The sequence below is a fragment of the Convolutriloba macropyga genome, chromosome 2 (assembly GCF_964194025.1).
Source record: "Convolutriloba macropyga chromosome 2, txConMacr16.3, whole genome shotgun sequence".
Lineage (NCBI taxonomy): Eukaryota > Metazoa > Xenacoelomorpha > Acoela > Convolutidae > Convolutriloba > Convolutriloba macropyga.
In genome coordinates this window covers 49,319,400-49,334,573 of record NC_134469.1, presented here as the reverse complement: position 1 = coordinate 49,334,573, position 15,174 = coordinate 49,319,400, and the positions used below count along the sequence as shown (strand labels likewise).

The 15,174-nt window shown below is 40.4% G+C and overlaps 1 protein-coding gene across 2 annotated transcripts in view; it reads left to right on the top strand.

Moving 5' to 3' along the window:
• Window positions 1-14,925, top strand: part of LOC142358731 (protocadherin-23-like) — a 239,014-nt gene extending 224,089 nt beyond the window's left edge. For both annotated transcript variants that reach the window (XM_075410273.1, XM_075410274.1), the window contains 7 exons: window positions 997-1,139; window positions 5,675-5,893; window positions 8,968-9,215; window positions 10,153-10,450; window positions 10,728-10,899; window positions 11,163-11,349; window positions 11,695-14,925. In XM_075410273.1, coding sequence (XP_075266388.1) covers window positions 997-1,139; window positions 5,675-5,893; window positions 8,968-9,215; window positions 10,153-10,450; window positions 10,728-10,899; window positions 11,163-11,349; window positions 11,695-14,688 — 4,261 coding nt within the window. In that variant the 3' untranslated portion in view covers window positions 14,689-14,925. The remainder of the gene's footprint in view (window positions 1-996; window positions 1,140-5,674; window positions 5,894-8,967; window positions 9,216-10,152; window positions 10,451-10,727; window positions 10,900-11,162; window positions 11,350-11,694) is intronic.
• Window positions 14,926-15,174: the final 249 nt, after the last annotated feature.

The following is a 15,174-nucleotide window of genomic DNA, read 5'->3' as shown; positions in this document are numbered from 1 at the left end:
GCGACAATAGCAACGCGACAATTGGCGACTAATCCCCCAAATCGCGTTACGTTTTAGTCATTAATTAATCCGACTTGATAATTTCATAAAAATCCCTCAGTTAAAACAAAACTCCACAGAAATTTTTTTTATGGAGTCGAAGCCGCGAGCATCAAACGTGCGGAAAAGAGTGACGAGATCAGAGGATTAGAATCAATTAGACTTGTCTATAGTATTAGCACACTGTAAAACGTGAAAACTAGCAACCTATATACCAAAATTTGAGCGTATCGCACTTTTTCGTTTTCGTGTTCGCTTACTTTCCTGATCTTAATACATGTGCGTAAGATACATGCGTAAAAAGAGCGATTTTGTGAGTATATGTACTCGAGCAAATGTACTTTTTGCAATGTAATGAAAGTTGATTTGTTACAAGCAAATAAGAAAAACTAGCGTTATTTTTCAATGGAAATATCAATTTCTAGTTTGTTCTAATTTGGAAAATTTCTGCTGAGGCTTCACTTTACAGTGCTTCGAAAATCATATACTGAAACTGATCTTGGATACCTTTGAATAATAAAAAAATGGTAGTAATTGGAAAAGTTTAAAATAATTAAAATGGTAGGTAGCTCGCTTACCGAACCAATTAGTAACTTCGCGGTAATTGCGATTATTTAATCGTAATTGGGGTCATTGCTGCAATACTTGTGAATTTATAATTTCCAACTGGCTTTGAAACTTTTAAATAAAGCAAAGCAGCAGCCTTTTATACATTTATCAATCAGACAAAAAGTGTACATATTAGAAGCGTTATTTTAAAAATTTTTATTTGAGAAGATAGCTGGAGTAACAATATAGTCAATTGCTAACCACGAGGTCCTTTTTCTCGTTTTTTTTTTTTGGTTTTTTCACTCCTTTTCTTTTAACCCCCTAAATTTTCAAGATAAAAAATGTCAAAATGTTTATTGCAAGATTTGAAAGTATTTGAAGTGCGTTGCTAAAAATCAAATGTTTCAGCTTTGAAGACGACTCTACTTCTACTGACTTTTTCCTGGAAGGCAATAATAGTGAGATTTTGAAGGCGAAGAAGGAATTGACCGAAAATCGATATTTGATCTTGATCCGAGCCACCAACAAGCCCTTGCCACTCACTGCTACAGGTACATCCTTCACTATTAATAATTTTTTGAGTTTCCTTTTTTAAAAAGAGAAAAGAACGCTGAACGGTACGTAAAATATGCAAATATAAATTTCGAATGCTTAGACAGAAAAGGCAGTTGAGACATTGAACGTCAATTAAATGAGTTAATTAACAGTTAGTTGTAACCTTTTGTACTGCTACATCCTATGAATATTGAAAAGCACAGTTAATTTTATTGGAAACTTTTTAATATTAAATTTAGTTAAAAGTTCCTCATAGAAAATATACTGATAGAAAGATAAGACATTCTCAGAGCTTCGGTGTACCCTAACCCTATTCTCTAACGGTGGTCATTTGCGGTGGTCTAACTATGGATCTTAAATATAACCATCGTACAAAGTATACCAATCTAGATAACAATTCTTAGCGGTTAGTTCCTGTGATGTCGGATCATCATCGTTATACTCAAGTGGCAATTTCAGTTACTAATGGTTCTCAATTTTAATGCGTTGTATTAAAGAAGAGTACAAAACTTTTTGCACTACTAAGTACCCCCTCCCCCCTGTTTAAGGCGTGGATATTGTATTAGGATAGCACGGTTGAGCTATAATGAGGGGGTGGGAAGTAATAATGAGCAGATTCCGTATTTGATTCTACTTGACTTGTGTGGATTAGAATTTTCGCACAGTGTGCTAGTCTGGGGATACTAAATTTTCCACTTTGATGGGCTTAATTGAGAATTTTTGTCCACGCGTTTCCGCTCCTCAGCTCCCCCAGTTCACAATAGGATAGAACTTCCCCTTTTTTGTCTTGTCTTCTCTTTAGGAGGGGGATATCTCTTTCCATGCTCCTGCCCCTATCACTTCCCTAACTATGCCTCCTCTTCCATTGATGCCCCTCAGTGGGTCTCTGTTGTTCACTTGAGGGGTTAATCTTGCTGTACTGTTCGAGCCAGCCTCCTCCTTCCCTTTGTTCCCTTCTTTTCATTAAGCTTCCTAACTTGTAATGAATTTGAGTAATGAAATTTAGTACAATATGTACTTGGCTAATCCTCTTGCCTTTTGTGTTGAGAACAATGAGCAAAATGACTAAGGATGCTTCCCCCCTTTCCTCTTAGGAAGTATTGTGCCTTTTGATGTTATGGCTGTTTTCTGGTGTCTTAATATAGTCACCAGCACACACACACACAAACGCTTTCACATACTGTTAGCACTGATAAAGTTAGATTGGGCCATATGTCAGTTAATTTGATTTTGAGGTCAGATGTTTTCCCTTTTTCTCCCGGCAGACAAGCACTAAGGCGGATGAGTGCCAGAAGCAAAATGGGTCATGCTCTTGTCATTATTGTGTCACTCTGCTGCGATTTGTTATTACAGTGCCATACTTTTGTTGCCCCTCTGTTTGTGTATCTTTTTGTCTGTGAGTGTTGTAAAATCCCTCCTAAAATCAATTCTGCATCAGATGAGGTTTCCCCTTTGGGGGCGGAGGAGGCAAGTTTACCTGGGTCGCGTGTGAGTCACGGACATTAATAGCAGGAGCAAAATCAGTACTCTTAGTAGTAAGAATAGTAGTAGTAGTAGTAGTGGCGTGACATGTAGTATGCTTACTAGCATTGAACTAAAAGTGTGTTTGCAATGCTAAGCCTTATCACTACTCAAATGTGCCAATGTTAGTTTAGCCTGAGACGAGAAAGAGGAAAAAAAGAAAGAAGGGGGCTTAGTTGCTCCTATTACTACCTCTACTAGGGCTGCTAATACGCTAATAATGCCGATTATTCTGCTCCCGTGATGCATTTGTGTGTATACGTGTATACATATAAATGAATACTTAATCAATAGTAGCTTAGAAACCCTCTTTTTACCCCAATTTCCCCTTCGTTCCTGTGATTATTTCCGCGTTACCCGTACAGTTAAATCGCCCCGTGACAAAACGCAGCCCCAATGTGAACAATTTGGAAGAAGTAGTTGGGCAATGCTGAATGACGATGACGTTCTTTTTTCATTTCATGCTATTAAAATGGGAGGAGGTAAATTGGCTGTGAACAAAATTATCAAGGTTGCCTAGTTTTAGGCAGTGATTAATTGGGCGGTCTGATTTGTCCACGAATGAAGCAACAATTTAAGCATTGCAGTAGTACTGTTCAATTTAAAGCAAAAAAACGGTTTTGCGTATTGTTTGCGTATTGTTATGCACATTTACAGCAAAATGGAACTTTTTGCGTCAATGCAAAAATGGGCTAAATCGTGGGTTTGTGTTGAGGTAAAGAGTTGGCTTGAAACATGGTGGAGAGGTTTGTTTTGCAGGGTTAATTTCAAGGGACTGGGAGTGCTTGTAGCTTTGGGGGTGCTTTGCGAGTGGTATGGCTGTGTGGCATTGGGACTTGAATGGTGGGTGTTGATGTTGGGATCTTGGTAGTTGGGAAGGATAGAACATTTGTGACAATATTTACCCATGTTCCCTCTTGTGATGGTAGTGTGTGAATTGGCCAATCGTCTCCTTGATCAGTTTAATCAGTTGCAGAATTACAACAAATGTTTCCCCACTTGTCATAAAGTGATCGGGGGCTCATTTTACGGCAGCTAGATTTAGCAAAGAGCCGCTGGATTGGTGCGTGCGTGTGATATGCCTGGCGCTCTTAGTGCTAATTGAATCAAACAATTTAGAATTATGCCTGGCTCACAAACCCCAAAAGCCAAAGTGCTCGACTTTAATCTTTCTGGTCAAATCAAATTGAATTGAAAATGGCGATTCTTCAAATTTAATCTCTTCCCAAAGTCCCTTCACGTGTCGGGACATTGGGCCAATTTGAGGTGCAGGTGAAAGGGTAGTTTGAATAAGGGTACATGCATTCAGTGGACTTAGGATTGAGGCTGTGGCTTTGAAAGAGAGCCTCGTTTGGTGGTGGGTAAGGTGGCTGAATGCTAATGTGCATTGGGATAACAGCTGCTATTAATTTGGAGGGGATTTGCACAATAACAGCCACACTCGTCTCTTAAATCCTTCAAGGATCGTTTCACAATTAAGCGCAAGATGCATTCCCAATATCACACTCAGGCGGCCACCGATCTACTCAAAGACAGCAGTTGGAGAAAGAGGCGCATGCACGCACTCTCTCACATTTACAAAGCATGGCTTCTAGTCGATCTAATTGCCTTTGGGCCTTTGCTCTTCGTATCTGTAAAAATAGTAGCCAGACCAGACGGCCTGTGCTATGTTGAGAAACAATATCTATCCTAGACTAGCTTGCTTTCAGTTTTGAAAACAAACGTCATTTTACTGGGCATATTTGGGAAAGTTTTGGGAGCCAATAGTTACGCTTGATAAGATTTAAGCCTCTTTTGTTGAGGGGAGCAAAGGAGGCAGACTGTCGTTGTGACTCTTCAGAAGCGACCTGAACAACAATGGTGCAAGTTGTACATGGCTAGAGAGACAACTGGGTGGGGTGGGGGGGGGGGCGAATTGGGTTATTTGAATTGTAGAGTTTATTTGATTCTTCGAAGAGTGTTTGACTTAAAGTTGGAAAATGTTTTGTCGTTTACAAAATGAATGAGCGCTTAAAGTTTATAGCTAGAAGGGATTCGGTAGTCGAAAGATAGATAGAGAGAAAGAGAAGAAATTAGAGATAGAAGGCAGAGAAGGAAAGAGCGAGAGAGGGAAGTTGTTTTGGTCTTTGTGACTTGAGGCGGTGGCGGCGCCACTAGTCCCCTGTTGAAAAACAATCTGTAGGTCTGAACTCCTCTTCTCTAAACTGGAGCAGCACACAGTAGTCATTAAGACATGCCCGCGGGGCAATATTGGATTGGGCCCCTTTTGTCTGCTACTACCAATTGTTATGATGGCTGAGAGGCATTGCTCTGGTCGTAGAGTACAAATTGACAGCAATGTCCCAGCTGACAAATAACTACTTCTACTAACTGCCTACCTCCACTACCACTACCACCACCACCACCACCACCACTACAACCTACTACTACTCTTCGCAAATACATTCACCAATGGCTCTAATCAGTTCCTTGATTCTCTAAAAAGTGATTCATGTTCTACTAACTACCTCAACCACTAAGTTCTTATCAGCACATTATTTCCACTTAAGAGCATGCACAACTTATAACTGACATTAGTGAAGGAACATTGGGTTATGATTATTTAAAAAGATATCTCTTTAGGTTGTTTCAATTTCCTATCTTTTTTATCACAACATAGATTAAAAGCTATGATACGCAATCTGGTGAAATAAAGTTTACAGGGAACTTAATGGAAAAATAGCCATTACAATTGATAGCGACAGTGCCGATTAGATAAAAAGTTAGTCATGCTCTAATTTGCTAGTGTCGCTCATAATTTCCGCTATATAACCGGTCATTTCACGCCAAGTTGATTACGTAATGCGTTTACACTTCCTGTAAAAGTAAGAGGTCAAATTTTACAGTGTTTTATTGATAACGATACACAGTGCGAGTAATGAATTTTATGTCACAACATCTGTACGTATTATAATTTGTGAATTCCGGACAATGCTCCAGTGTCTGTACATGTGTTGAATGTTGTTTTCAGGACTGGTGGAGATTACAATTGGAGCGAATGAGCCGGAGCATCTCTCATTCTCCCAGTCATCATATTCTGCCCTGATTGATGAGAGCTCCCCTTCCGACACGAGAGTGACACAGGTGCAGGCCCTGGACCCCACCCAACCACAGGAGTCATTGACCTTCCTCAAATACTCCCTCTTCAGCCCCACTGTAGCTGGCGCACTCAAGATAAACTCCACCTCTGGTTAGTGCACCCTTTCTATACTTTATGATCAGACAGTTTATGCGGTTACTTTAACGCTTCCTTTAATCGACAATTATAGGTATTAGTACTTAGTTGATTGGAGATCATAGCAATAGTTTTGAACCTCTTTGATAATAGTTGCCATCAAAAGGATAGCAGCGACAAACAGAATATCAAAGCTTATTAAATAATCTGCTTAATGTAGCTGTCTGATTTTCATTTGGCGTACAAAAACGGCACCCTACTTGCTTTTTAAAATTATTTTTTAAAATCAAGCGCTACTTGATTTTGAAAAAAAATGTCAAAATTTGTTCATTATTGCTCCAAACAAAGTTTTCCGTGATTATTTGGGTCATTTTTGAATTTTAAAGCCATTTTCTTTTTGAATAATTCTACTTTATTGGTGACTTTGAACGTTTGCATTCTTGATTTTCTCGTGATCTAATTCAGATCCCTCAATCGCTCTACCAAGCCTCCTGCTTTGGGAGATTTTACATCTATGCTTTAACGTACCATCTTCGATTAATAAAATTAACTATCAACATGTCTATAGTGGCCTAATTTTTAATGTTGGTCAAATGAATGAGTTACAGTTCTCGGTTGCGGTCTACCATGTATCATCGGTTGAGAGCCTTTGTCTAAAGTTGTTTCTGTACTTTTGATGCGTAACTTAATTCAACTTAATTAGGTCTGCGTTTGTAGTTTACGATATGCATTGAAATACTCAAGAGAGCTGTTTTGATGAGCTACATGCACTATTTAACATTAAAATTGACTCAACTCACATCAAAGTTTTTATGTAGTTTCTTAAAGTGCTTTTTATCTATTGACCGTTCACTCGTATTTCTATGTTCAATTGTTTAAACATCGATTCAAATCCAGATATCTTGAACAAAATGGTCTTTTTTCTGTTTCAGACAAAATTTCGGCGATATTTTGTCAGAAAAGTAATATATCATCTGTGCAAAAAAAGAAGATTGCTGTGGTCCTTTATTTTGGACCTTATTTACATATCTAGGGCGCGTAGTCTTTTTCCATAAAAGTTTTAATTGCTAGAGCATTTTCGTACAAATTAGAGTTTCACGCTTAACCTTATATCCCGAATATCTAACAAAAGGTTAATGGTCCTTGACGCCCTGAATAGACGGACGTTGCTTTGAAACGGGGGGTGATTAAGTCGTTGATTCCTATTATAACTGGCAATACATAAACAGGTGATGCGACTGTAGTTGGAGGTTCAACGACCCCTTAAGTTCTTTTCAGTGAGTCTGAATAGCTGTTTTTGTTGCGTGCTGCGATAGACAAAAGCGTACGAATGTCCATCTATGAAAAATTAATGCTGCTTGAAAGCGTTAGATTGTTCCTACTCAGCAAGTTATGCTTTTGGACGTTATAACCGTAAAGCAGAGGAAAAGGCAATATTTCCTAGGGAATTCGTCTCACATTCTGGTTTAAAGTAAAGTGATATTAAAATTTGTGCAGTTAAATAATTTTAGTAAGAACGTAGATTGGCCACATGTGAGAATGTAGAGTGACTAGCTTTGAAATGCTCAAGTTCAAAGAGCGAGTATGTGACCGAATATTAATAAGATCACACGGAGTATCCTGAAAGCGGAAAGAGATAGATAGATAGATAGATAGAAAGGGACGGATAGAAAAGCAAGGAACACAAAAAGGAACCGATTTATCACACCTATAGCCAGCATATCAACAACACTTCTCTGAAGTATATCCACCATATATTACACATCATTCACACATCTAAGTCCCAATTTAATTAAAATATGCATCAACAATCCTTTTCCCATGAACTGTTCCTACATTAATTGCTCTAATCTCCATATTGATCTGAAATTTACTGATTTCTTTATGCAAAATGAGAATTATCATCAACACTAAAATTGACCTTATTTTCGACCTGGATATAATGTGAAAATAAAACATAATAAGGCTATTGATCGAAATAGGGATCGAAGTGTCCTAAAAGAACACTCAACCAGAATAAACAGATATAATTTAATTAAAATGGCCTATTGTAACGTTTATAGTATGCTGCTTGAATGCTGGCGGCTGGCTGAAAATGTTTTAAACTTTTGTCGCTTTATTTGTTAAGTCTTTTCCCAGCTTTGAATCGACATCAATTGTGGAAAAGAATAATTGGAATTGATGACGATGATTAATTGTTACAGTACTATTGTGCTGTAGAAGTAGGATGTGGTCCCGCACAATTGCAATGTGAAATGGAAAAGGGTGTTGACCTTTCTCTAATAGAGAGCTTGTTTTCATAATTGGTCAATTTTCATCCGACTTTGTGTTGAATTAGGTCATTGTCTGTTCCAGGAAGTAATTTTCTCTATTTCGAAAAAGCAATTTTGATTGACGCTTATTAATGGTACTGTTATTTCTTGGTAAATTGCTAGGCTTAAGCAATGTAAAGAATTAATTACCAGTTAAAATCAATTTGAAAGCCATAGATGTAGAAGATTTCTAATAATTATATTAGTGGCTAGAAGCGAGTTTAAGATTACCATAATAAATTGCTCTTGAACGAAGTTCATAGCAATTATTGTAAACGTCTTGGTCTTTTTTCATGCAAATTTTTTGCTTGACCATTTTGCGCTTTTCTTCTAGAACATTTTTTGACTTCTCAAGTGACTTTTTCACGCTTTCGTTCTTCATTTTTGAGTGATCTCTATTGCTCTCACTCCGAAGTAAAGCTTGTTGCTAAAATAAAATCGATTGCAGCATAGCAAGAAGGGTCTGATAGCCCAGTGAACAGTGCTTCTAGTCAGGGAGCGGGAGGTTAATGGATTGAATCCCGCCGTGGTACACTATTTTTGCACTCTAAAAGAACAATTTAGCCTGTCGTTCAAGAGCCTGTCGTTCAAGAGCAATTCTTCCGACATTAGTCGGTTTATGTTTATATTTTTAAAATTGAAATCCAGGTTCAAAGATAGGAGGTATAAATAATACGGACAAAAAAGCGGAACACACGAGTTTAATTATTATAAGGCAATAATAATAATAGAGTGTGACGAAGGGCTTTGTTTACTGAGTGTAATATGCTGCTTCAGGAGAGATCTTCGTGGACCAATCAGATCTGTTGGATTACGAGAAGGTGCAGCAGATCACAGTACACGTGCAGGCCACTGCAGAGATAGAGGGCGGGGGAGGGGAGAGTAGGCAGATTGTGGGATACACAACAGTGGTGGTCTCTTTGGGCAACCTCAACGACAACCAGCCATACTTCATCTCGGACTACAACCAGAGTCTCATCTCAGAGGGAAAATACTCACCCCAGAACCCACTGGCTGTCGGAGACGTTAGTTACAAACCACGTGTGAACAAAATTAATCAGACGAATAATGAGCTAAAAGTCCTGAAGCGTCGATAGTTTGGTTTAAATTTTTGAAAACCATGGACGCGAAAAACGAGCTTTTCTGAGATTTAACCCAACATTGCTTTAAAATGACAGTAAAACATATAACGTAAAGTTAGCCATAAAAGCCACCCGGATCTTATTCACTCGTTTGGGTTTAACTAGCACCCTTTTTTTCAAAGACATCGAACTTTCACTAATTACACGAAAATTACGATTGCATTGAGTAACTGTGAAAGTTTTTCAGTCTCCAGTGAGTTCAAATGACATTGTGACTCATTAAGCGGTGTAAGGATAATTTGTGAGGTTTTGTTATGGTTAGGTTTGGTTTGATAGCACGTAGGTCTTAGCTTCAGAATTAAGTGACGGATCAAAGGGTGCACCAATTGGTTGAGTTGAAACAGAGAAGAATGGGGTCACTGGTTTGTGCTGGCCTACTACTGATGGTAGATTGAGGTAGTGAGATGGTCGCGATTTAGATCAAAGACAAAGGCATTCCAATCGGGGCTGAACGCTATAAAGGATCGGGGCGATCGCCTCTTTGATCGGCGGCCATAAACGTCACACTGTGAAAATACTTGTGCTTATAGCCAGACAGTTAAATAAATTAAAGAGATTGGATAAAGATCTCATTTCATGCAATCGTAATTGTTATGATAGGCAATATATGGCGGATTTAGGCAAGACAAATAAATATACCGCAATATAAATAGCAGTTGCGATTCTATTAGATGTTAGTCTTTTGCTTCACGGGGGGTATGGCAGATATTGGTATCTGTTCAACTAACATTAACCCAGTTCAGACAGAGAGTAGAAAACAGCTGAGGAAAAACAAAGAATGCGTTCTGAGTGTAGTTGAATTGTGGATTTTGTGTTCCAGATCCAAGTACGAGACGAGGACCAGCGGAATGATGGGCTGAACTTGACTGTGGTCTCAATTGAGCCCTCGACGGACCCCCCAGTGTTCGTGTTCCAACATCACATGCTACTGGCAGTTGGTGAGCTGGACAGGGAGAGTGTGCCCGAGTACAGGGTGACCATCCGGGTGACTGACTCAGTCACTGAGTCCAGCAAGTTCACTCATAGCGAGGAAAAAGTGATCACGATCAAGGTGCTGGACGTGAACGACAATCCCGCCATTTTCCCAAACTTTCAATCTCCTGTCTACATTGCTGAAGGTACAGTATTTTTAATCATAGGGTTGTCTAACAGTGGATGTGTCTTCATTTATGTAATTGAGAAATTACGGATAAATTGGGGTAAAAGCAGGATATAAGGTTTTTATTTTTCCAGAAATTGAAAATTAGTTATTGAGAATTAATTTTTAGGCCAGAAGTATTTAATTGGTCCTAATTGATTTGCTTGAATCTGTGATTGTGAATCAAAGTTCTCGATCTCTTTTTGAAACCAAAATTTGGAGAAACACAATGATTCATGTTTAACATTTTGTTTTAGATGCGGAACCGGGAAAAGTGATAGGGAATTACGTGGCCAAAGACGAGGACGAGGTGTCTAATGTCACCTACAGTCTCGTCTATAATCAGCAGTCGAACAATGATGTCACCAGTGGACAAGAGCAGCTGCCTACCTTTGTCATGCAGAGCAATGGCAATCTTGTCTTGAACGAGTTAGTATTTTGTTAAACTTCATGTGCATACTGAGTTATAGCGTATGTAGTTTCAAATCAACATGTGAACAACTTTGACTGCCTGCCTGTTTTAAGATGTACAATGATAAGCGGAAAACCAATAAAATACCTTTCTCAACACTGACCAAATAAAACCCTTTATGAACTAAAAAATATTCGGTCGCGATGAAATATGCAATGAGCATTGGATGCTTTGGTGTGTATTCAATTTTGGAGTATCTAATTGGTTTTGTGTGGTTTAGTGTGTTGAATTATGAGGAGCGCGCAGTGTACGTGCTGAAGCTGCGTGCCTTCGATGGGATCCACGAAAACGAGAGGGAGTTGGTGGTGAAGGTGGAGGACGTAAATGACAATGCACCTGTGTTTGACAAGGAGATCTACTCTGCACAGATAGACAGTGGCATACCAATCAACAGTCCATTCATAAAGGTACTAGTAGTGCTCCCCCCCCACTACACGTGAACACTACACTACCCACATGTATGCTAAGCAGGACAGCTTTTTGTGTTTCGGTTGCTCATTAAAGATTCACCCAAATGATAACTTGTACCAAAGATGTAAGATCATAAGACTATTAGTCGCTCATTTCTGTAAGTAACTGGTTCTGAGACATAAATTTTGAGATGATTGTTGCGAAGTGAGAAATCCCAAGAGCACTCCAGCTATACTAAATGTTTTTTTTTGATAATTTTGGAGATGAGTGCATACGATAGCTTGGTTAAATCTTAGTAGGATTGAAGGCCCGGATTGTCGATTGACCTTTGATGAATTTAGGTGCTGGCGAGGGATGTTGATTCTGGCAAGAACGGAGCGGTGACGTACAGTCTGAGTTCTGACAAGATGGGAGTGTTCAAGATAGACGAGGAAACAGGCGATATATTTGCTAAGAGAGTGTTGCCACAGACAAACAGCAATGAAATGACAGATGTCACCGTCAAGGCTACTGACAATGGCGACCCAAAGTTGTCCTCAACAGTCAAAGTTGGGATCAATATCATCGACAACCGAGAAGCCAACGAGTCGCCTATCATTCTGCCCATTAATACGGTTTCAGTCCCCGAAGATAAGAAGGTTAACTCCGAGATCGCAAGAGTGATTGCACATTTCCAAGATGGATCCAAGAGCTCCTATATTAAGTACAAACTAGTTTCTGGAAATGAGGAAAGAATGTTCAATTTGGTGTTGGGAGCGGAACGCAATACGTATGGCGGGGTGCTGATTTTGAACAAAAGGCTGGACCGGGAGGATATGGCTAAATACGAACTGAAGGTTCTGGCCTATGATGAGAGGAAACCAAGTTTGAACAGCACAGCTAGCTTCATGGTTACTGTTCAGGATGTGAACGATATCAAGCCCAAGTTCATGGGTGCCCCTTACAGGGCTAATGTGTCACTCAACGCATCAGTGGGTAAAGCAATAATTCGTGTTCACGCAGAAGATGGCGATGAAGGAGCGAACGCCGCTCTGGTATACCGTATAGTTTCAGGTCCTCAGAAATCGTTCTTCACAATCGATAATAATACCGGCTGGATATCACTGCGTAAGAGCCTTGACATAACTCTCGGAGACGAACTGAAGTTAACCGTTAGCGTGAGCGATCCCTTATACACTGTCAAAACTTCAGTATATGTGAATGTGATCAACCAAAATGCAAGTTGGCCCATGTTCCCCAAAAGTTACTACAGTTTTCAATTTGAAGAGAATCAATTGAGTGAGTTTGCATTTAAGCTGGGAGCATTGAATGGACAGCAAAAAGTGATTAGTGGACTCAGGTACGAAATAGTTGATCAGGAAGTGCTTCACATGTTCTACATCAATCCGTACAACGGTGAAGTCGAATTCATCAAGCCAATTGACTACGAGGAGGCGTCATCTTATACCTTCCACATAAAAGTTACCAACAATATCAGCCAGTCAGATATTGCAACGGTTCACGTCCTTATAACTGGCGAGGATGAATTCCCGCCCCAGTTCACCAACACTCCATACAGCTTCACAGTGAGAGCAGACGCAGAGAAGAACACTAGAGTGGGAAAAGTTACCGCCACTGATGACGACAGAGATGAGGAGGCCAGGTTTGTCTTCACCAAGAACTATCCCAACTTCCTCATCGATCCAGTGACGGGCATAATTTATGTCAACGAATCCCTGCAACTGAATAAGCAATGGATTCCAGAAAATGCCCAGACATCTACCAGCTCCGGAATTATAGCAATTACACCTTTGCTTGTTGAGGCATCCTCTGGAAAGAAGGGATCCCGGCAGAAGGTTGAGGCAGTTAGTATATCTGTGGACGTGGGCTGTTGTCCTGGTCTGATACCTCCCGCCGAGAAACCCAAAGACCCCCTAAGTGGTGTCATCATTGCTGTAGTTGTTGTTGCCATTGCAATCACCCTTGTGGTGGCTGGCATTGCCGTCTTAGCTTGTGTCTTTCATCGAACTAAGAACGGCGGGGGTCATCCTCCTTCAGGTTCTGGGTCGCCAATTCATGGAGAGTCTTTTAATAATGGGTTCCACCAGGTTGACGGAATTTCACCTCGATCAACTCCGAGCAGAAACTCGAGTATGCATATATACCCAAACACTTTACCGATTCAAAGTGGTGGCTTGGTCTATAATCAAGCATCTCAACGCTCCCAGGCATCAAGTGGTCGAGGTTCCGCTATGAACGAGGCAGATTCAGAGATGAAGCGAATAGCTGAACGAAATTATCTGTTAAACGCTAAGGCTCCGGACTTCTTAGCATACCAGAAGGACTCTGGCTTCAACGACATGCCCGACAACGTTTCAGTAGACAGTGTTGCACAGAACATCGCAGAAGTAATTTTTGGAGAAGATGACCAGCATGTGTACGCAAGTGCGAGTATTGAAAGCGTCAATCCGTTTGCAGAAGACATTGGCCGAACTGGAATGAGCAGCTTGATTTATTCCAAGTTGCAGGAGATTGGCGCTGACCAATTTGACCCACACAAAGCGTTTCAAGGAAGTTTCAACTCGCTTGTCGGACATGATTTACACGAGAACTACAACTGGGATCACCTGCTGAACTGGAATCCGCAATATCACCAGCTGGCCCAAGTGTTTGCAGACATCGCTAAGCTAAAAGATGATGGCGATAGCTCTCCTGGGGCGCTCCCGGAACCATCGCCTCACCTTTTTGTAAATGGTGCCACAGGTGTCAATCCTCCCACCAGCTACTCTAAGGTGCAGCAGAATCAGCTGTCAACTCCAAACTCGAAAAAGAATGCGAACCCACCGTTCTTTTCAACTATGGTGCAGCCTGGAACCCAAGCGGTGCATCCAGTTGCGTATCGTCACCAGAACGGCATTGTGTCGGGACACCCCAACAGTCGAACTGGCTACCCGATGCCCCCTCCCGCGTCATCAAGTCGGGCAGGAAGTGGATCCGGTTTGAGCAACATTGCCACCACATCATACAACGGCAATAACAACTTGGCCGCCGTACCCGCTTCCAATTCAGTAGCTTTAACCCAAAAACCATCACCGGCGTTCAACCAGAGTGGAACCCTTCCGCAGCAGCCGACGGGGGGCCAGCCACTCCAGCAGAGGAACCACAAGCTCAGCAACGGAAGCCTAACTGGCAGCTCTTGCAGTAGCAATGGCAGCGCAAAGTTACCCCCCGCAAATCACAAATCCCTATCCAAGCAACAGCATCATCTGGCAATGGGTGTTAACGGTGCATCCGCCGCCAACAACCGCAATCGAAGCAGCAACCCTCGCAACTTCATCAGAGAAGAACAAGTCTAGTGTGCTACCACACAACAAACGCTACATACAAAACATAACATAAACAAAGGACACGGCATCGAAAAAGCAACTTACTCTTTATGTCTTTGTTGTCATTAATTATGTAGAAAACAAACAAAATGAATAACAAAAACTAGAAGAAATTTTGTTATAATAGAGCTTATTTAAACTTGTTGTTTAACTTGATGTGCAGTTTTTACTTTAAATCAACAATAAGACATTCTTTCATCCTCCTTATTTTCGTATTGATAAATTTTTGTTCCTAATTAAACTTGCTTCAAAAAAAATTTTGAGCTGCGACGTAATGACTTAAATCTGAGATGAATTGCCGATCTATTTTGAAGTGATCTTTACAGAGATCAATGAGTGAAGAGCTGACCTGACACAAGTACAAACATTTGATGTGACGGAAACCTATAGGGGTTTTGTTGCTTATTTCAAAACCAGGTCGAAACTGTTAGGAGCGTCATAGAGTATTGCATGAGA